Below are 23,444 nucleotides of genomic sequence, written 5' to 3' on the forward strand. Positions count from 1 at the left end.
CCAGAGAGAGGAGAGATGAAGGAATGCACACGAAGCGCTCTAGTGGGTATGACCAACAAATAAAACGACTGACAAGGGCTATGATTTAGACATATTTGGGCCACAAAGGACCTCCAAGGCGGCGCCCCAGGGGATGCCCCAACCACTAGTAATAATGGAGAGCAAATGGGGAGTTGTATATGTTCATCCTATAAAATTGTGGAGTTGTTCGAACTGAAACTTTTGCATCACTCTTATGTATACTAAATTACTAATAGATCATAGCAAATATCTTAGCGCAAAGAGATCATCACAAAATTAGATTTGCGCAAGAGATCATCGTAAAATCAGCTGGTGGCGTACATGTATACCTAATTAGCAACTATGCCATAATAATTGGAGTGGCTAACTCTCAACACATCTTTAGATGGAGCAATATAATAATATGATCATCATGTAATAATGACTGAACTATTTTCACTTTCGCATATACGCATGGAGAGTTTGTAAGATCATATAATAGTTGTGGCGTTTACATCCATCTCGCTAGAGTTAGACTTAATTCACAGGTTCCCTCGTATCAACAATCTTACTTCTCTTCACATATATGGTTATTTTCATTTTCAGCTCAACAATCGTCGTTCATTTTCAGCTCAAACAAGTGTGGTGGTTACTTTCATTTTCAGTAATTCAAACTTCTTGCGTTATTCATTTACTAAATTTAAATTGCAGTAGAGAAATTTCTGTAGATAAAACGATTAACCTACTGAATTTAAATTGCAGTAGGAGGGTGATACCGAGGAGCAGGAGAACGCCAAGGGTGACGATAAGGCAGGAGCAGCAACACTAGTTGCGGCTACTTGGATGACATGGTGAGATTCCATTGCCAATCTCCTAGGCTTTGGTACCAGTACTATTTTTCTTCAATTAAAATGGAGTAAAGTTCAGTTTACTCATAAGATGATACTCCCAACATGAAATTTTATTCATAAGCTAGGAGTATTGTCTCATGCTAGGCTTGTGCTTAGCTGAACCTGCAGCGGTAACATGTTGTACACATGAATAAGAACTCTCTGATGTTGCATCACATAACTAGTTTAGTAGTACACATCCAAAAATTTATGTCAGTTGCACGTACTGGTTGTATTCCAGTAATAGTGTTTATTGTTTGCTCTTAGTTACATGTATATTTTTCCTTCAAAAAAAAGTTACTTGTATTTTTTTCTCACTAATAGAGTGTTCACTGACCTTGTAAGAATTGCATGCGACCGAGGAAGGCATGATGATATTGCCATTTTGTTAGCCCAGTGTATTGAAGGTCACGACCTAGTCCTGTCTATGGTCAGCCTAGTTTGTGATGTAATCAAAGGTCCAAGCTGAAGTTTATAGACGCGTGAACTCTACTCAGAAAAAATCCAAAAAATTATGATCCCTATCGAAGGTCCTCCATGCTCTACTTTATTATCATCCTAGTCATTACACTTGTAGAGCTAAATAGACTCTGATTGAATTTGTATTTGTACCAGATTAGTTGTCTAGCTAGCTATGATTTGAAGCATTAGTGTGCGTCCTTTCATTATGTTCTGATTTAAATATTTCCTACTTGTATGACTGGTGAATTGTAATCTGAAGAACATGACCCTAGCAATTGGGACCACTTATTGGAACCTGGCATCTAGGACCCATCTAACTAGTGGATCCATCCTTTGAAGAAAAAAATCTGTTGGGCAAAAAGGCCACATCCCAAAAATTAACAGCTTGAATTTTAGGGCTTGACCCATGTAGCTAAACAAAATTGACTAAGAAAAAAAAATACTCCCTTCGATCCATATTATTTGATGCTAATATAGATGTATCTAAACATTTTAGTTGTAGATACATCCATTTTAGCATCAAGTAATATGGACCGGAGGAAGTATATAAATAGGTTGAATTGTTGGGCTTGGCCCATGTAGATGTGGCCATTTGGTTTGGTCATAGTTTGCCATGTGGGATTCGCCACGTTGGATCTGACATGGACTGGACAAAGAGCATGTCACCAAAATTTTAGCCATAGAATCTATCATCATCTATTTTGGTCATAACCCTCTATGACTATTCAAAGAAAAGGTTGTTATGAGCCATTAGTGAATCTCAACTAGCAACCAATTTTTTTTGGTTACAACATGGTCACAGATGACACAAATTTCCTTCTAGTGACCAATACGGAGGGTCGCAAGTTAGCATATTTCTTTTAGTGTCAGTAGACACTATTGTCCAATCACCCACTGCCATCAACAATGATCGGTGTAATTATTAAGGTTGTCAAATCGGACCAACGCATTAAGGTTAACTGTTCCTCGTTATCCTCTAGTTGTGTTTACTTCTCCTTCATATCTCCACTGTCACTAGGAAGTCGCGGAGTTGCTAGACAGTAAGTGTTCGTCTATGTAGATCTTTGAATCATGCATTAAGGTTAATTGTTCCTCGTTATCCTCTAGTTGTGTTCACTTCTCCTTCATATCTCCACTGTCACTAGGAGGTCGTAGAGTTGCTAGACAACAAGTGTTCGTCTATGTAGATCTTTGGATCATGCTCTCTGGGCCCTTCGTTAGACCACAAGCATATGCAAACCACTAATGATAAATACCATAAATAATAATAACAATAACTTTCAAAGTAATTGTTACAACACATCTCACCAATACCCTACTGTTGCGGTCAGAAACCCACCGGCGAGCAGCGACGGGCAACACGGTAGAGCCGGGAGGCTCCCAGGGCTGCGGCTGGCCCTGGCCCCTCCGAGCGACGGCCCGCAAAGACTCCGGCACGCATGTCCGATGCTGATGCAAGGGCGTGCCACCTGACCTATACCTGGTCAGGAAGGTGTTGGATGTGCCTCGCTTAGTTTCCTGCATGGCATACACGTAAACATTAAATACGAGCCTCGATCGGCTCTCGAGGTTGTCCCGTGAATCGGCTCAAGGAGCCGATCCACCCATGATCCGTACGAGATGTACGATCGGATGGTGGTCCTGCTTGATCAAAATAAAGCTAAAACGACCTACTACGATTTAGGGTTTTCACCACATAATCGGAACATCCTACTCGTGATTGAGCCTGGCGGCCACGCACGGTGATCGTAAACCGACCCTAGACAAGGCCTAAAAACCAACACGAAGTTGATCCCCGGAACATCCTGTCTAGGGCTAGCCAACTACACCCTACGCGCCACTGGATCCTTCAACCCGTTTGTAAGGCCTAACTATGCGAGATATTAAACTAATCCTTGAAGAACAAGGAGCAATCATAACGGATCGGATCTACTAAATAGTGATCAAGCGGGGTGCCGCCCTTACACCCAAGATAGGTGTAAGGGCGGCTAGACATCTAAGGGTTGCACGACGACGAGCATATGATACGATGAACAATGCTAACCCTAAAACATCTATGATAACTACGTTGCTCGCCATCAACAAGGCTTCAGCACGAGCAACGCATGAACAGCGAATAAACGTGTATCGCCTAGATCGCAAGATGCGATCTAGGCAGCATGATGCTTACCCGGAAGAAACCCTCGAGACAAGGGAGTTGGCGATGCGCCTAGATTGGTTTGTGGTGAACGTGATTGTTGTTTATTTCATAAACCCTAGATACATATTTATAGTCCGTAGACTTCCTAACGTGGGAATAATCCCAACCGTGCACGAGCCAAACTCTATCTAACCGACACGTATCCTACTATGTTACGTATACACGGGCAAACTAGCCCAAACTTTGTATACAAGGCCGATTCATGTATTTCTTCCATGTATATTCTTCAAGCCCATCTGTAATCGCGGCCCACCTCTGATCCGGTCAAATCCTGGTGATAACACATGCCCCCCCTGGTTTTGGAAATGACAATTCCAAAATCACTCTGTTTTTCCTTCGTCGGGTCATGTCGTGGCAGAGCAGAACCGCCGCAGTATTCTTCATCATGATGCCTTGCCTCTTCCACTTCTCCGCGTGACCTGGCAATTTTTTTTTTGTTGGGCACCACTTCCTCGGAAACTGCTGTGGCATTGAATCTCCACTATATCCCCTTTTATTTAACCGGGGATGAGCCCAGTCACGACTTCTCCGTCTGGTCTGAGGACGACAAGTCCTCGACCGACGGGGAAAGTGACCTCCGCTTCCTCGCCGACGGGGAGACGGAGGAGGAGAGCGATGACGATCGCTTCTCCTGTGATGACTTCACCTTCTCCGAGGAGGAGGAGGAGGAGGAGGAGGACGACACCTCCTCCGACGAACCGCCGGCCAAGCGCTTCTGCCCCTGGCCGGGGAACCTCGGCGACTTCGACGGCGACGACGACGATGCCGACGAGGAAGATGAGGACAACGAGGGTCCCGCCGGCGGCCGCTACGACGGCGACGACGAGCCCGCCGGGAGTAGCGCCGACGGCGGCGACGACGCGCAACGACGAGGGCAGCGACGGCCCGTAGATAGGACCCCTAGCATAGGATCAGTAGTAGTAGATGGGGCAATGTATCCCCTAGTACTTCCTTTTGAGAGCAATCAGCTCTTTATGTAAGAAATCTCGTTTATCAATGAAGAATTTCCCCAATTTGATTTTGCCGATTTCCTTTATGCTAATTCAGCCGATTTCCCCTCATACTGACTTTGCCGATTGTCCACTTAGCCAATGCTCAATGAGCCGATGGCAACGCATCGGTCCCTCATAATCCGCCTTCATCTCTTTGACTACGGAGTGATTGTAAACTTGGTCAATGCTCAATAAGCCGAGGTCAACGCATCAGTTCCTCACGATCTATCCCTCATCTTTTCGACCGATGACTTTGAGCTCTGGTGGACAATGTGGAAGACCAATGCCTTCAAGAGAGCCCTAGAACCGCTGCTGAAACGACTTGACGCTCGAAGCCGATACTTCGCAGAACGGATATCACCTGCTCGCAAATCTCCTCAGTGATACTTTATAACCCTGCTCTGTTTCTTTGCAGCAACCAGATGGCCCAGAGCCAACTCCCTATCGGTGATGATGGATCCCAGCGCCAGCGATCCTTTTCTGCAAGAACTCACCACCTTTGAAGAAGATTGCGATGCAAGACCAGCCGATGACACTCCAATCGGCTTCTAAAAATAGAGCATCTACCAGGTCAGCTGCCCCCGAGCCTCAGTCAAGGCGAAAACAGTGATGAGGACATGCAATTCAGACAAATGGACCTGAGCTCGATCACATCTAAGAAAGCTACCATGCAGAGCCAGCCAGAGCCGACCACCTTTCTTCCGTTGAAAGCCGATACTGCAGATGATCACCAGCGGCTTAGAAACCAAAACTCCTCTGACAAGGTTGTCTTGTACGCCCAAAACTCCTCTGACAGCACTGCTGAACTGGCAACCTTGCGCACAGAGTTGGAGGTCCTCGTGTCTTGAACACGCCTGGTAGATCCCATGAAATTTGTTCCTTAGCTCTAAAGTCGATGTCCGTGCATCGGCTGTACATCATGAAATTTTTTTTTACTGGCCGATTTTTCTATCGGCCCCCAATATTTCACTGCACATGTATCGCACATGTTCATCCGATTAGGTGCCCCCGAGCCGATTCTGCCGCTGGTAATCGCTGATATCGGCTCGTGGTTAGCCAAGGCACTATATGTGAACGTCGGCTCGTTAGGACCGGTGTTGACTTCTTCCAGCTCATCAGCCGACGTAAACCCATTGCCCATTAGATCGACGTTGAACCCAGGCAGAACGCATGGTGAGGATAATTTTGGCCGATTGCTAGAATCGGCCTCCATGTTGATTAAATCGCTCAATGAAGGCTTTGCGATGTTCCTCCATAGATCCTTGGGGCCGATCACACGGATCGGCATCGCCACGTTTGTCCATAGATGTTGCTCTTGTTACACGGTCAGACCGGTGGATAAGACCAGCCTAACCCCGTCCTTCGTCACGTCGATGCGCTCGCGATCGTCCAAATTGATGCCTGAGAAGGCTCTTGGCCTGTTGTCTCCCAAACGTTCATGCCAGCCGTCGAAATCTCGGCTGAATCATCTGCGTGGACGACCTCTACTTCATCTCCATCCCACTGTATCAAGCATTGGTGCATCGTGGATGGAATGCAACAGTTGGCGTGGAACCAATCTCTTCCTAGCAGGACAGCATAGGTGCTCTTGCTGTCGACAATAAAGAACGTCGTAGGGATGGTTTTTCTTCCTACGGTCAGATCCACGTTCGGAACACCTTGTGCGTCGGATGCTTGGCCGTTGAAATCGCTCGGTGTCACATTGGTCTTGATCGGATCCGAGCTAGAGCGTCCCAACCGACGTAGCATGGAGTATGGCATAATGTTGATCTGCCGCTCCGGTGTCCACCAACATCTTTTTGACAGGCTGCCCATTGATATAGCCTCGCAAGTACAAGGCCTTCGGGTGTCCGTAGCTTCTTTCTCGTGGCTTCTCAAAGATAACCGGCCGTGGGCCGCAGATCAAGTTGTGCCACGGGTGCTTCGTCTAATCCGGAGCACTAAACTCCGTCGGAAGGATGAACACCATGTTTGTGCCAGCCGACGTTTCATCATCGGCTTTCTTTTGTCCGGGGCGCCACTCTTTCCTTTGTGGCCGACCTTCTTCGTCCGGGTTTCGCTGAATTTTAGCGGCCGGATCGGCCGCGCCTTCCTCAACGTGTGCAGGTATAACCTCTCGGCTTCCTCCAAACCACGTAGTTGCTGAACCCTACGCTTTTGGGAACGGCTGAGTCCATCAGGGCACCACCTTGGCCGGTGGTACTTATCTTCTTCTTCATCATCATCGTCTTCTAATTCCTCGAGATCTTCCACCCGAGAGGACTCAGCGTGCTTGTTCCGAGGCGGGAGAGGCCCTAGACGTTTGAACACGGACACGTTAGCTGCATCCTTCTTCTTCTGTTTACATTCTGGGCAGTTGTCGATTGTAGGCAATCGGCTCATTCCTGAATCCCAGCAGTGTCTGAAGAAGGGACAGTCCCAGTGCCTATCCACGTCGTCTTGCTCTCTCGACTTTTCCTTGGCGTGGTGCTCATATCTCTCCTCGTCGCGATCATGCCGACGATGTCTCCTGGCATCCCTAGCTAGACGATCCCTTTCGTCCTCGCTGTTATACCGTCGGCGTTGGTCATATTGACTCACATACTTGTTGAGGAGGTGATCAGAGAGAGGTCGCCGATATCTTACGTTCCTCACTTCTCCCTCCGTGATGTAGCGCTTGCCATCGTGACGGAGCCGATCGCGTGGAACGGCTTCCTCTGTGTCCTTGCTATGAGAGCAGCTGCCCTCGTCTCCGTCCTTACCAGAGTGGTGCCCAAGTCCTACCATGTTGATGTTGAAGGATAAACTTGGCTGGCACCTCCCGGGGTAAGTGTACTCCACCATGTTAACGGCGGGGAAGGGGTGTGTGTCAACCTTCATGGCGTACCGGCTGAAAATTAGACGCCCTTGTTCTATCGCCATTTGGACCTGCCGACGCCACACCCTGCGGTCGTTGGTGGCGTGGGTGAACGTGTTATGCCACTTGCGGTATGGCTTCCCGTTCAGCTCTCGCGCCGTGGGGATCTTGTGGCCTTCGGGTACCTTTAGTCGTTTCTCCTTAAGCAAGAGGTCGAAAATCTGCTCAGCCTTGGTGACGTCAAAGTCAAACCCTCTTGGAGGACCTTGTGGCTTAACCCACTTGCGGGACACGGGGCTTGCCCCCGAGTCCATTCAGCTACTCGCTACCTCTTGATCTCCCGCGAGCTTTCATCCTCATCCGCCTCAACCAGGACCACCGCACGCTTGAATTTATCCCGGTATACATCCGGGTGGCGCTGTTCATATAATGACGGTTTCGCACCATGTGCGCCGGTGAAGGGTAGTCCGCTTGGGAGGCCACGTCCTTGATCGGTGATGCGAGACCCACCACCGCCAACTCGATCGCTTCTTTTCGGTCACACGAGCCGAATAGCATCGGTTCCTAACGTTTACGAAGCGCTGGATGTATTCGACACTGTTTCTCCGCGCTTCGTCGTACTTGTGCTAGATCGGCAATGCCAGCCTCGGAAGCCTCCGAGTGATACCGCATGTGGAACTGCTCCTCCAACCGCTTCCAAGTCCGGATTGAGTCCGGTGGCAGCGATGCGTACCACCCGAAAGCCGATCCTGTGAGGGACCGTGCGAAGAACCTCACACGCAGCTCATCCGATGCTGAGATCGTGCCCGGCTGTGCCAAATATCGGCTCACATGCTCGATTGAGCTGGAACCATCCGATCCACTAAATTTGGAGAATTCGGGGAGCCGATATTTGGGTGGTAGTGGGATCAACTCGTACTCGTTGGGGTACGGCTTGGAATAGCCGATTGCCCTCCTCTTCGGCACCATGCCGAACTGGTCTCTCAAGATTGTACTGATCTGATCCGCGGTGCTGGCTGCAGGAGTCGAACTCTGAAGATTTGCCGGAGTGGCATACTTAGCCAGCCATGCTTGCTTCTCAAGCTCTGAGCCAACTGCAGGAGTTGGGCTCTGGAGGTTTATCGGGGTGGCGTACTTGGCTAGCCACGTCTGCTTCTCAAGATCTGTCCCCGAAGTTCCTCATGTTGTTCCAGAAGTCCCTGCTGTTGCAGTCTGGTTTGTGAGGGCCCAGTTACTGCAGTCTGGCACGTATGTGCACGTGTATCCGTGAGGGATCTCCTTAGGCGCCTCATGCAAGAACTGGTAGTCACTAGGGTCACCACCGATCTTGTAGACGACGTATGCCGGTGAATTCGACACTTCGGTGCTGCCAATGCGAATGGCAGCGGTGGACGGGACTGGAGTGGCATCTCTCCTTGGTGAGTCCCTAGAGCTGGTCCCGACGGAGAGTACTGATGCTTCATGATTTCCTGGATCACGCGAAGAGCGACACGCTCCAAAGTGTTCACCGGGCTCTCAGAATGGCGGTGCAGCGAATGAGCTACCATGAAGTTAATCTCCTGACGCAGGGACCCGGTGCGTTCTTCCGACGGGGCGGACAAGTCCACTCCATCGAGCGCGCCTTGGTGAGAACCCTTTCCACCCGATGCCATGTGAGCGGGTTCCGTGAAAAGAGCCGATGAGGTCGGCTTCTAGGATCGCTTTGACCTCGTCATACTTCTTCTTGAGCTCCTCGGTCGGATCCTCGTACGTGGTCGGAGTGCCTTCCGCCATCTCGGATGTAGATGGCGATGCGGTTGATGTCGAAGATTGTCCCACCGAGCGTGCCAGAATGTGTTGCGGTCAGCAACCCACCGGCGAGCAGCGACGGGCAACACGGTAGAGCCGGGAGGCTCCAAGGGCTGCGGCTGGCCCTGGCCCCTCCGAGCGACGGCCCGCAAAGACTCCGGCACGCACGTCCGATGCTGATGCAAGGGCGTGCCACCCGACCTATACCTGGTCGGGAAGGTGTTGGATGTGCCTCGCTTAGTTCCCGCATGGCATACACGTAAACATTAAATACAAGCCTCGATCGGCTCTCGGGTTGTCCCGTGAATCGGCTCAAGGAGCCGATCCACCCATGATCCGTACGAGATGTACGATCGGATGGTGGTCCTGCTTGATCAAAATAAAGCTAAAACGACCTACTACGATTTAGGGTTTTCACCACATAATCGGAACATCCTACTCGTGATTGAGCACGGCGGCCACGCACGGTGATCGTAAACCGACCCTAGACAAGGCCTAAAAACCAACACGAAGTTGATCCCGGAACATCCTGTCTAGGGCTAGCCAACTACACCCTACGCGCCACTGGATCCTTCAACCCGTTTGTAAGGCCTAACTATGCAGATATTAAACTAATCCTTGAAGAACAAGGAGCAATCATAACGGATCGGATCTACTAAATAGTGATCAAGCGGGGTGCCGCCCTTACACCCAAGATAGGTGTAAGGGCGTCTAGACATCTAAGGGTTGCACGACGACAGCATATGATATGATGAACAATGCTAACCCTAAAACATCTATGATAACTACGTTGCTCGCCATCAACAAGGCTTCAGCACGAGCAACGCATGAACAGCGAATAAACGTGTCTCGCCTAGATCGCAAGATGCGATCTAGGCAGCATGATGTTTACCCGGAAGAAACCCTCGAGACAAGGGAGTTGGCGATGCGCCTAGATTGGTTTGTGGTGAACGTGATTGTTGTTTATTTCATAAACCCTAGATACATATTTATAGTCCGTAGACTTCCTAACGTGGGAATAATCCCAACCGTGCACGAGCCAAACTCTATCTAACCGACACGTATCCTACTATGTTACAGATACACGGGCAAACTAGCCCAAACTTTGTATACAAGGCCGATTCATGTATTTCTTCCATGTATATTCTTCAAGCCCATCTGTAATCGCGGCCCACCTCTGATCCGGTCAAATCCTGGTGATAACACCTACATCTCCCAAGCTAGGGAAATTTACTTGCACATAAGAGGAGAATTTCAAAAAGACATAATGAATATGTAAATGGAGTTCATCTTGATATTAGCATAGCAAGCCAAAAATAAGATCAAACAAAATCCAATCTCAAGAGTCTTGAAAAGGAATAGATTTTATAACCCTAGTTCTTAAAAAAATGAATATCTCTCTGTGCGGTGATGATGATGCTAGAGTGAAGCATCTTGAGGAGGAGGATCGCGACGAAGAATGAAGGATGAGTTCTTCTTCTCTGGATCTCTTCTTATCTGCTTGTGGGCGGAATGAGACGGATGTGAATGTTTTTTCATCTCTGTTTCCTTCATAGACATTTCTCCTTTTGAAGAGGCGGAGGAGGTGCCACATGGTATGGCGCATGGTACAGTCGGGAATGACCATACTAGTACTCGTTAAAGCTTCTGTCGCCTTGAACCATTATGCCCTCAATTAAATCCTGTTAGTTAAAAGGCGAAAGCCAACGAATCCAAGAAGAAACCATATGAAAACACCTCAAAAAACACATCATTTTTTGGAGCTATCAAGCATGCATGCCTCCAAGGCTTTCCTTAGGGCCCTCTCAGTTGGTACCCAGAGGCTTCAGATCATCTAGCAAGAACGTTTGGGGCCTAGGTGCTAGCAAGCATAGTCGAGATAGAGGATGATGGAGCATCTGATTATTGGATTTCCTTCTCCTTCCTTATTCATGAGGTGTCTCCCTTCTTATTGAGCTTGAGCTTACCCGTTCCATCTCATTTTTATATTTGAGCATACGGGATTCTCGCATGTTAAGTAGAAAACCATTCATTGAGGTATCTATTTCACTTATGTTAAGAAATATATTCAAATCTTCTTGTAATATCTTGGTACGATTCCTTGTCATTGGACCTATTGAAGGAGTTGGATATTTGATGAAGTTAATATTAGCATGGTGATATCTGGAATACCCATTGTATGAGAGAGTGCATCAGTGCATGAATTCACATGTGTGCGTGTCATTTCTAAAACATGATACACATAAGAGTGTGGTGGTAAAAGGGCATAAAATGCATGGGTCATATAACAACTTAAACTACCTCATATATCGTGCCATGGCTCCTAAAAAAATCATTTATAACAGTGCAAAGTTTGGCAACTAATTAATTTTTTGGCAGGCTGTTTTTAGCCAACCTATGAACAACCATCAATTCTATAGTGCACAGATAACGCGTACCATTGTTTCCTAAAATAACAATCCCAGGTGTAGGTGTATATATCAACGTCCAAGAGAAACACAGATCATCAAATTATTGCATTTCCTTTTTATCACCTTTCTTCTTCGCAAGTTCAACAGAAAATAGATCTAGAGGAGAGAGATGGACAAAAGTCGCCATGGTCATATCCATATCGCCATGGAAACTACGGAATTGGGAAGCCAAGTGAAGGAAAATCCACAAGATCCAAGCAGTTGCGTCAAAGAAAACTTGAGTGATAGTGATAGGACACTTACCAATAGTTTTGGCGAGATCCAAAAGATTGACCTTGAAGGTGAACCAGAAGTAGATTCCGCGGTGTTATTTTCTCAAGGAAAACGGAAGAGGCCAAGTGAAGGCTATGTGAGAACACTTGCAAGTAGTATAGGAAACATCGAAAGGAGCGATCTTGGTGAAGAATCTAAAGCTTATGTTTCCGCTGAAGTTGTTGCTTTTGGTAAACAAGAAATATGTTCCGATGGCAATGATATTGATCCCGCAGTGACTACCGTAGACAAGATCACAAGCTGGAAATGAAGAAATACCAATTACGGAATCTTTGAAGGGAAGCCTAGCGAACATACGGATCATGATTGGAAAGAAAGTCAAAAAAAGAGATCGAGAAGATAAGGCTTGTGGTAAAAGCCAGGTTTGTATTTTATATCTTTATTTTTATGTTGTTATATATGAAAAGATATGTATCTTTCATCTTTTCGGTCTAGACATGATATCAGGAATAGTTTAATTATTACTGCGTGATCTCTCACAGATCCACCCACTCAACAAAATATTAGAACTAATACTTTCACTATTTTTATATTGATAAAGTTCAGAATATATTGTCGAGTGGTGAGTATTGAGTTCTTTGTGTGTAGTTATATTTTCTTATAAAATAATCAATTTGTGATGTTTTACGGATCAACATTTTCATATATGTGTATATGTGTGCGATTGTTCCTTTTACTGCAACTCAGATATATTTTTGTTTTTTATATTGTGTTTACCCATATTTTTTATGCCCTTCAATTTTAAATTTGATATTTACATGTTTTTATATTTCTGTGCAGAAATCTACAAATCCAAATGAACAAGAAAATGGTATGTATGAAATCCATTATGCAATTTAGATAAGCACTTGCATAAACAAACCTTATGTGATGTATGTTTTATGTGGAACTCTAGAATTTAGTTCAAGATTTTAGGAATACTTTAAATGGATAAAATAATAAAGAGGAAGGATTAAAATTTCAACTTCTTTCAATTTGCAAGTGTTTGTTTTTTTGTATCAATAACACTTACTTATCTCATAATAGGCATATGCATTTGTCGATCCAAAAGAGGAAGGACAAATGGACAAGGTTAGCTCATTTTCCTTCTTGGTTTATCATATGAAACATGGATTTTTTCATTGTTCTCGAGGTAGCATTACATTTACATACATATTTTTGGATTGAAATGTTTGTGATGTGAACCTGTTCAAATACTATGATATTGCGTTTGATGATTATCTTGCCATGCAAACCATATTGAGAGTACTGCAAATTTGTAATTATAAATATTATCTAACAGTGGTGTTCACCATCTATAAAGAATGAACTATTCAAGCGCACAATATGTAAGTTGAAAACAAATTGTCATCTTTTTTTACTACAGGTGTAGATCAAAGTCAATTTATTGGAGAAAGAAGGGCACCAAGTTCAGAGAAGCTTCCACATGGTTTTGTGTAATTCATCTCGGAGGAGATGATTCCAGTACACAACTCGAAATTTCAACTTCCTAAATATCTATTTTGCTACTTTACTATATGTTAGTCATGGTTGGAAATTTATAATTTTGCATGGACCTGTGCAATTTTCCAGTGTGGTTGTTGTAATAAATTTTAAGTACTTGTACTATCATTTTCTCCTGGACACCAATGTTTTTCAGTTTGGATTTATGTCAAAGTCTTGTTTAAGTCAATACTATATACTGATGTGTTACTTTATATATTATTATCCAAGATTTATATCTCGTTATACTGGTGTGATATAACCTAGATTTATATCTCGTTAAGGTTTGTTATTATTGTTTTCCATTGAATTCCTTGGCGTTTAGTATCTAGACTCCCTATTTTCAGTGGAAGGATTTTTTCCTTGCATATTTCTACAAGTAAAGTCTCAAGCAAGTACTAATTTTCTTATGGGAGTTAAGTTCAAAATCTTATATAATGTCACTGAAGCAGCATGGTCTTTGTGTTTCCCTTGCCAATTATGTTCTGGTGTCATTCTCGAGATTGCAATCACCTTAGATTTTGTGTATAAGTGAAAACTTAGAAACAATCTCTAGGTTGTATAACTTTTTTTTTTGTAAGTGCGCATTGTTGGGCCAAAATCACTTTGGTCATCTACTGCGCATATGTTAGGTACATGTTGGTGTTAAACCTAGTTTGACCGACAAGTAAAGAAGTGAGATATGATGTTATAAAGTGTCTAGGAAGACTTACTGATAGGCTCACATGGTTTGCCATGCTGATGAATCAGAAGTAACTTCAGATGTGGTGTTTACGCTAGGATATTGAGTCGAGTCGACTGGTGGTTGTAAGAAGACATGATATTCTATAGGAAACATCCAAAAGAATAATCATGGTAATGACTCTGAAGTTGATTTTGCAAAAGTCGGCTAGTGCTTCGCGTCTTTGCCGGTGGAAGTGCCAAGTCTGGGTAACTTCTGGCCATTGGTTCATCTCCACCGTGCGATCTGGATTAGACGGAGGATATGCAGGGTTAAGTTTCGCCGTGACATCCCCACTACCCAAATCCCCTCATCCGCCAACACCACTCTCTGCCTGGATTCAGCGCCGCCGTCCCAGCCTGGATTCAGCGCCGCCGCTCGTACCTCAGCCGCGTCCGCCCAGTCCTCGTCGTAGCTGCCAGTCCTCGCGCTCCTCCTCCTATGCCCCCTTCTGCTACGGCCTGACCGGACAGCGTCCGCTCGCCAGGCCATGCCGCTGCGGCGTGGTGCGCCTCTCTGCAGGGGGCGGCCGTCAGCAGGTAGCCTCTGCGCTGGAGGCGGCCGCCACGGCTCCGCGCCGGCGCGGTCGGATCTCCTTCGCCAGACCTGCTTCCTACGGCCTGCGGGCAAGAGCGGAGGAGCAATCAGGTTAGCTCCCCATAACGCTCATTCCCTTCTTTGATTCTTGCAACGCCCAAGTCCACGGTATTTTCCTATTGCTCGAAAAATATGTGCTTGGTGGCGAACTTGCCGTCCGCCTTGAGTTTAAAACTTACTGATACAATTTAGCAGACATTTCGAGATTTGGGTTGTTGTTGCTGTACTGCCACATTGACTATGTGCTTAATTTCTCTACTGGTGGTGGCAGAGGATTCAGAGTTGACTTCTTGCTTGCAAATCCCCACTGTCTTTAGCCTAATGTCTTGCACTCCATGACTTGGTATTTGAACAACAAAGACAGAACACACATGACGATTGAAACATGAGAAGGAAGGTGACATTGCCACCCCGAGCAGAGGATTTAGGATTGCCCTCTTACCTGCAAGGCTACAACTCTCCGCTATCATAAACCTAATGTGCCTACAGCTTTCATCGAACATATGACAATGTATGTATCGGTATTTGAAAAAAAGATGATAGAACAAATATGTCAAATGGAGCATGACATTGAAGGAATCCCTTAGATTTATAGCATGCACGCCTCAATTAATCCCTTAGATTTAGGAATGAATATTTTTTTCTTAACATATTGCATAGCATCCATGCATGGATGATTGGTACCCCCTCTCTCTCTCTCTCTCTCGCACGTTTCTTAGCAGATCGTGCTCGATAGGGCGTCTCTCTCTCTCACGCCAGCCTTTCTAGTCCCCTTCCATGTACAACGGGAACACCAACTCCTCTTCCATGCACAATGAGAAGGCAAACTCGGCGATATCCCTTCCCATGGACAACGAAGACACCAAGCCGGTGACCTCCTTTCCCGTTGTCGAGGAGATCAAGCTGTTGCCATGTGTGTTGTATCTTCAATTGCCCGGAACAAATATCAAGTTCTCGCGTTGATCTAGAGAGATGTTATCGAATGAGTGTTTCCTGGAGCGGCGAGATCGCGCTCTGTTTGAGCCACACTCAGATGGATTTTCAGTGAACAACTATATATATAGCGATGAAGAAGACCATGGGAGTGACTTGGAGACGTATCTAAAGATCCGAGAGTTTGCGCAGACAATGAATGGAAACATGTAGGAGTTGATCAGATGATCCAGTAGCATGAATAAATTTATTTACCCTTGCTGTGTACTCCGTTCGATCAGCAGATCCTTGAGCATTAATAAATTTATTTAATCTTTGTAGTGTACTCCTTTTGATCACTTTGTCCATTAGCATATACGAGTACTCCTTTTGACCAGTTTACCATGAGCATGTACGAGTAATACTAGTTGATACATGAGCATGTAGGAGTAGGATTAATAGTTGCAAAAAGTTATAGCTCACGGTCCACACCAAGTCGCTTGTCCAGAAATTTCACAGAGTTCAAGACTGGAATATACCATAGGAGTTGGATAGAAAACATTAAGAGTTCAAACCATACTCTATAGGCCTAATCTGATTACATAACACTTACCATCCGACAGGAATTCAATGGCATCACTAAGAATACTAGCAGCGCATTCTAATGCCACCGGGAGCACACCGAGCATCAATACCATAGCCTTGTGCATGTGAGGAACTTTGTAACAAATAGTCAAAATCAGCACAGCAAATAGTCAAAAACCACGTGTTGATTTTATCAGTGGAACACCCGCGGATTTGATATATTAGGGTGAGTGTGAGTGAGGTGGGTAGTTTAGTATGATAAAATAAATATTATATGCCTCAACAAAATAATAGAGGGGATAAAAGGTTCATTATAGTACAACCTACATAGTTTGGCAAAATGCATGCTTGCAGCATTTCCTTTCTTGGTCAGATGGATGCAAAGTATAGCATGCTCATTCCTTTTTAATCTAGATAATCTAGAAACAAGTAGCTAATATGACATTGTTCTGTTGTCCATAAAAACATATGATTTTGGTTGGTAGATATAATTTTTGGAATATGTAATGCAGATGCAGTGTGCGTGGTAGACACTCTTGTTCTTTGGTGAATCTTTGTATAGTTAGTTTATTTTGTACTGTGTAATTAGACCATTCTATACCATGAAAATAAGAACAGTGGAAGTACAGATTTATATTAATGGAAGCATATGGGCAACTGCATTAGCCTACCCCAACTCGCTTGGGAAAAAGGCTTTGATTTTGTTTTTGCTGTATGGGCAATTGTCTAGATATAGACAATAATACAACATTGTATATATTCAAATTCGAGATTTGAGTACCCTACCTTAGTGAAGCTTAGAAACCACGATTTGATATATCTACTTTGTGTAGTTATCGGATGAAAAACTCAAGATGGAGGCCTGTGTTTGCCCTGGAGACAGGTGGATCACCTAACACCGATGGCGAAGACTTTGAAGAGGACAGTGGTTTTCTTGGCAGGACAAGGCTTGGCAGATTAGTCCAAGCTGCTGGAAGGCAACTACTTGAAAAGCTGAACTCTGCCAGAAGCAACTCTCCCACAAAGATATTCCTCGTGCTCCTTGGGTTCTACACCGCCAATGCCTTGGCAACAATCCTAGGGCAGACTGGTGACTGGGATGTTCTTGTTGCTGGCGTTGTAGTGGCTGCTATTGAAGGGATTGGCATGCTTATGTACAAAAAACCGGTTAAAAAGCCTCCCGGACGATTTCAGTCGCTGATTTCAATGGTGAACTTCTGGAAAGCTGGTGTATGTCTGGGCCTTTTCGTGGATGCTTTCAAGCTGGGAAGCTGAGTTCCCTGGAACCACCTTTTCTTGTTTACCTCTCAGTATTGCAATCGGTTCATCAAGCCCATGTTAACGTGAAGATTTAACACCACACATGGTCGTGTGCGGATGGATCAAGTTTTGGTCTTGTAGTTGGCTCAAGTGTTTGGCTCATTGAGATGTTCTGGCACGGACATTTTTTCTGTGGAGGTGTTGTTCTTGTTGAGGGCCAGTAACATACCACTGTGCTGTGAGCATCATCAGCCTCGGGAGTGTACATATATGGTGTTGTGGTCATTTTAGAATCTGATGTTGTAATGGAATCCTTAGCCTGATGTTCATTTTTGTGCTGTAGGGAAATAATGAAGGCTGCGTATTAAAGCTGGTTCTTTCTTTTCCTTTTTGTTTGAACATGAGCTGGCTTATTCTTGGGCTATGCAATTCGTCCTGCTTACTATGTTTACCTTCAATGTAATTATTTTTTATTTTATGTCTAAGGAATAGTCAAGGTGAGAAGAGGTCTTTTGTATGTGCAATCAACGGCCTTTTGGTCCAAGAATGTGGTCATGTTTTCTCACAAACTGCTGTAAGCTCGCATATTCTAGCGACGCTTATACTATGTCTACGATTTATTATTTTCTCAAAGTTTCCAAATACAAATATGCATGGATTGTTCGAATTTCGAATGATTGGCGGTCCATAATCTTTTTGTTTGGCACCATGAAAACAGAAGATGTCAGCAGCATCTAGAGCTCGCAGAAACAACAAGCTGTCAGCAGCCAAGCCATCGTCCTTTCGCTCCTTCTATCCATCCGTTTCTCTTCCACCCATCAGCAGAAGCAGCAGCGGATGATGAGACCTCCCTCGCCGCTCCAGCGCTGCTGCTCGCCTCCTTCCGGCACGGCTCCCCGCCTCCTCCTCTACTCCTCTGCGGCTCCTCCCGCCACCGCGTGCCGCCTCCCTCCCTCCGCGGCCGCCGTCGCGCGCTCCGTCTCGGTGTCCACCACCGTCGTCGAGGCCGCCGCCGACTCGGGCTCCGCGATTCCCCGTCGCCGCCTCGTCCTCCTCCGGCACGGGGACAGCGCGGTTGGTGAACGCTTCACAAAAGGTACAGGTAGTATATCCGACGGGGCAGAATCGTTAATCTCTCGCTCTCTTGTAGGTCCGTGTAGCTTCTTTGACGAATTTCCCGTCCCAGGACTTCGTTCTCTGGGTGCTCGAGCTCCGACAGTAGTGGGGGTGTCAGTTAACTTACACTGGATAACAGCATTAGTGACTCTGCTAGTATTTCCTGTACTTCGGAAGATTGATGTGCAGTCGTTCGATCACAGTTGCAGTTCTGGTAGAATGCTGAGGGTATTATTCAAACTATTGATGACATAGCCACATAGGGTCAACCTGCTTGCTATTTCTCTTGCGCACCTAGTTAGGATGTCTCACGTTGCTGTTGCACTTTTGACTAGCGATGAAATGCCGTGGTAGTTCAAAGAGGCAATTCTTTTAGCTGTAGAAATGGACGAACTATTTGGACTTACTCAACATCAATGCTGTTGTACTTGAGTTTAAATATCAGGTTGAAGTAAGAATATGTGGCTTCCTAGTTTTGTTAGATGCCGAGCTAGAAATGAAGAATCGAGTATGAAGAGCATTAAGTAAGGTACAATGTGAACAAAAGGTGTTGTTGGGTTTTTAGGCTACGACCATCACTCAACGTTTTTGGTGTGGGGCTTATATGCTATTTCGTCCATTTTAATCAGTAATGTAATTTAGTTCTTCTCTTTAGTTTTGGCGCTATATTGCCTTACTCTGATGCAGCTGTAGTGCTTTAAAAAAATGTAGAGTTCTTCTTTGCGGCCTCTGGCCTTTCGCACTTCTTTTTTTCGAATACAGCACCTTACATTGCCCTTATTTTCAGATCATGACAGACCACTAAGCAAAGCTGGGAGAGCTGATGCAATAAGTGTTTCTGATAAATTTCGTCAAATGGGATGGATACCCGAGCTTATCCTATGCAGGTACATCCTTATCTTATAAAGAATATGTATACATAGGTTAGGGTTTAAACAATAGCAGTAGAATGTACAATGAATTAAAGCTTCAAAGTGCAATTTGGTTGCGCTCTATTTATTACTAATTCCACGGACAGATTGATCTAGCAGCTTTAGAAAACTAATAACCAAGGACCCATTTGAATGCTTGAATTTCGCATTAAACAGTTCATTATAATTGGAATAGAGAAGTTTCTGGGCTTTACATGGGTCTTAAATTATGCACTGAAGCCACAATTGTAAGTGGTGTTTTACTGTGATTCACTTAGATGAGCAATCTCTAATGAAAAATATTCAACTGGTTTCCTTTTTAGTTCCATCTTTTTTATTGGAATGAATATAAAAGACTACTTTCTATTACTACATTCATATTTTTGTCCTTCTCACAAGATACTTAGCTACTCCCTCCTCCCCATAATAAAACATGTTATTACAACCAATATACAAGTTAGTTGATTGTAATAATATCTTATATTATGGGACGGGAGGAGTATTTGAGAGATGAATAGAGGTTTTCATTGGAATACTAACTATTTAACCTATATGTCTACGAAAGATGGTTAAATCACCTGCTTTGATGTACTAACATGTCATTCATATTTTTATAAACCGTTTGTCAACACAGTGATGCAACTCGAACAAAGGAAACTCTTCAGATCATGCAAGAGCATGTTGAAGGATTGTCTCAATCACTAGTGCATTTTATCCCAAGTTTCTATTCCATTGCTGCAATGGATGGTCAAACTGCCGAGCATTTGCAAAAGGCAATTTGTGAATATTCAACTGATGAGATACTAACAGTAATGTGAGTCTGCTATTATTTGTTCTTCAACATGCTATGTTCTGCAATATATGCTTAAACTACAGTCATTTCCTTGTAAGCACATGCGCTTGATATATCTCATTGCTAGGCCCATTTTGACGCTTTTGTAGAATAAAAATTCAGGTGTATGGGTCATAATAAAGGATGGGAAGAAGCAGCCTCTATGTTTTCTGGCGATTCAGTTGTCCTCAAGACATGCAATGCTGCATTGCTAGAAGCTGCTGGGAAATCATGGGTTGAGGTTAGTATTGTTCTGATGACTGAACATAAATATCCTTTCCTTTACCCCTTGCCTACCATGGCTGTGGTTGCCAACAATACCAATCTGAAAACTGATTGTGCAAGTGGTTATTTAACTCTAATTACTTACATTAGATTGACGCTCAATGATTTCTAGCTAATGTAGAATTATAAATGATGCAACCAGTTTTAGCTAGGGATTTTTTGTTAGGCGGATTGTTATGGTCGGTTTGACCTATACGCGCAGGAAGCCCATTAGTGGCTAGTTGTGGGCTTAGCCCAAGTAAATTAGGGGCTTAGCCCAAGTAAATTAGGGTTTCGAGGAGGCCGTCCTCCTATATAAACACTTGTATCCCTTCGAGATTAATCAGACAATATTCAGTATCAATACTGTCTCGTCTCTCGAAGGGAGACGGGAGACCCTGTGCCCCCGCCGCAACAACCCTAGCCGCCGCCTCCTTCCTCCGCGACGGCGCCCAGCCGCCGGCGCCGAGCTCTCCAACCTCTCCGCCCTCACTTCCACCCTTAAAATCTCCGCCCTAGACCCGGTAGAACCCTAGTCTCTACCACGGATCCTCTAACTGTGTAGTACTTGCTCATAAGTCATGTGAAAAGCACACAGTAAGGACAATTTTGAAAGCCATGTATAACTAACATTTACAACTGTGCAAAATAAGAAGATCTTTCAGCAGTACAAAGAATAGGTCAACATCCTTAAGTTTTTTCTTCAAAAGAATATATGCTCATGTTCCATGGAAACTTCAAGCCCCCATATACTGGACTGAAGGGAAATTACCATGTAACAAAACGAAATGCTCAGACGGTGTTATTTATTTGTCATATTTTAGACATAACTACCTCTTCCACTGTTAATATATTGGTTTCATGATGAAATAATAATCTTGTTGGGCAGAAATTTTACTGAATTTTTATTGTCATGACATGCAGGCTTTTTCGCAGGCTGGCCTTGGGGGGTGGAAGCTTCATGGCATTGTAAAGCCATAAGCCATAATAAATTGTAGCTAGAGCTTGATGCAATTTTTGTAGCATTTTTCTTCTCATTTTTTTTTTGCCTCACTTAGCTACGATTAAATGTTACTGAGAATATTGACGTGGATAGATAGATGAGATCAATGCACTTCCCTACACAAATAAGGCTCGTAAAATATAGGCCAAAACTTGATCATGTTGGATGTCAATTATCTAGAAACTAAGTTTGTGCAGCTGTTAGATTTATGAGTTTTTGTAAAGTTTGCGCAGGTTCTTTTTAGATACATGGAAATGGAATCTGCCGTTCTCTTTTTGTTTGCTGCATGCAGCCTACCATGTGCAGTCCAATTGGTGAATACCACAAAATTAATCGAAACTCCTAGTTCCTAGTTCCTATTGTCATCTCTAAGCACCCAGCAGGATTTAATTAGCATGTAACTAGATGTGAGTTGCTATGTGGAACATAATCTTTTCCCATAAATTAAGTACAAATTCATACTAATGTATCTATTTAATATCTTTTAGCTAAAGCTAGGTACCCAATAAGAGCATTTTAATGGTACACTGATTGCTCTCTCTTAGATGTTTTAATAGTACATTTGGTGCCTGATTTTTTCTATGAGAAACACTCATTTTTTTCAAGGATACGTCATGGAGAGACGTATCTGTTCCCTAGAAGAAAGGCTAGAAGGCCAAGGTGCAACACGTTTGAGGCACAGACGCCAACAAAACGCAACTCCACGCCACCTCCGGAAAGCAGCACACACCCACTACGGAACTACTTGCGGCATCTTCACTTATCCATTGGCACAGAATGCCTATGAATAGCCCGGCCAATCTCCACAGCTCGGCTTCGTTGGAGATCCTCGAAATTACCGCCACCTTGGAGGGTGCGACGCCTTCGAAAACTACGTCATTTCGGTGACGCCATAGACACCAACAGGCAACAGATGAGGGTCACACCTGTCCAGAAATATCGATCTGCACCTGGGCTTCCATGCTTCTCCTGCAACCAGCAGACAAGCCTGGTGTCTGGTTGCGGCAACCAGTGCGGCTTGCCCCACCAGCGCAGGCATGTTGCCCAAACCTCGCGTGTCAGGCACGTCGCCGGGTGAGGAAGGCCACGCCTGCTTAGTCTGTCGGCTATCCAACATCTGTTTCTTGCCGCAAGCCAAAGGAACACCATGTAGTTTGGCGGAGCCCTCGAACGCCATATCTGTAAGCCATGAGGCATTTTCATCCTAGCGCCAAACGTCGCTCGATAACCCGAACACGTGGAGTATGAGTAGTCTTTCTCCCAACCCCATCTAAAGGCATCTTCCACACCCTCATGAAGGGCAACATCTACCAGCCGGTCTGCCACCTCGAAAAGTCCGACGAAAGATCGTCCAGCCAAACCCTTATAGACTCTGCGTTGTCTGACAACGTGCTTTGGGACCGCTGCCATTAAGTTTGGTGCTATGCCAACCAACCGTCCCTCAGGGAGCCACCGGTCCGTCCAATAGAAGGTGGATGCCCTGTCACCCAGCATGGAGTAGGTTACCCCTTCAAAAAGCTGCCCCACCATTGTGGCACTTGGATGTTCAGCTCCATCCACGGCTTAGAGTCATCAACTCGCTGAAGCCACAACCATCTGGCCCTTAGATCTATGTTCACCATCCGGAGGTTAGGGATACCAAGCCCCCCCCCCCCCCCCCCACCCCCATTCTTTTGGGGCGTAGACTTTAAGAAACACCCATTTCGTCTGGATGGAAATCGATCTTTGAAGGGAGAAACTGAAGCCTATTTGTTTGGTTCGCTGCATTTGGATAGGATTATGCAAACATTGGTGTTTATTTGGTTGGTAACCTCTTATATGCAATCAAACTTATACAAAGATTGCAATT

The 23,444-nt window shown here is 44.9% G+C and overlaps 2 protein-coding genes across 2 annotated transcripts; both read left to right on the plus strand.

Moving 5' to 3' along the window:
* The first annotated feature begins 14,605 nt into the window (after positions 1-14,605).
* Positions 14,606-17,973, plus strand: LOC124656625 (ycf20-like protein). Its single transcript, XM_047195335.1, has 2 exons — positions 14,606-14,763; positions 17,043-17,973. Exons 1-2 carry the CDS (start codon positions 14,606-14,608, stop codon positions 17,482-17,484), a joined length of 600 nt encoding a protein of 199 aa, XP_047051291.1. The 3' UTR covers positions 17,485-17,973.
* Positions 17,974-18,291: 318 nt separating this feature from the next.
* LOC124652936 (uncharacterized protein At3g52155, chloroplastic-like) lies at positions 18,292-21,871 on the plus strand. The gene is made up of 5 exons (XM_047191983.1): positions 18,292-18,565; positions 19,373-19,472; positions 20,131-20,310; positions 20,452-20,569; positions 21,517-21,871. The coding sequence occupies exons 1-5, from the start codon at positions 18,307-18,309 to the stop codon at positions 21,571-21,573; spliced, it is 714 nt and encodes a 237-aa protein (XP_047047939.1). The 5' UTR covers positions 18,292-18,306; the 3' UTR covers positions 21,574-21,871.
* The last annotated feature ends 1,573 nt before the right edge of the window (positions 21,872-23,444 follow it).

Source organism: Lolium rigidum, chromosome 5 (assembly GCF_022539505.1).
Source record: "Lolium rigidum isolate FL_2022 chromosome 5, APGP_CSIRO_Lrig_0.1, whole genome shotgun sequence".
Taxonomy (NCBI): Eukaryota; Viridiplantae; Streptophyta; class Magnoliopsida; order Poales; family Poaceae; genus Lolium; species Lolium rigidum.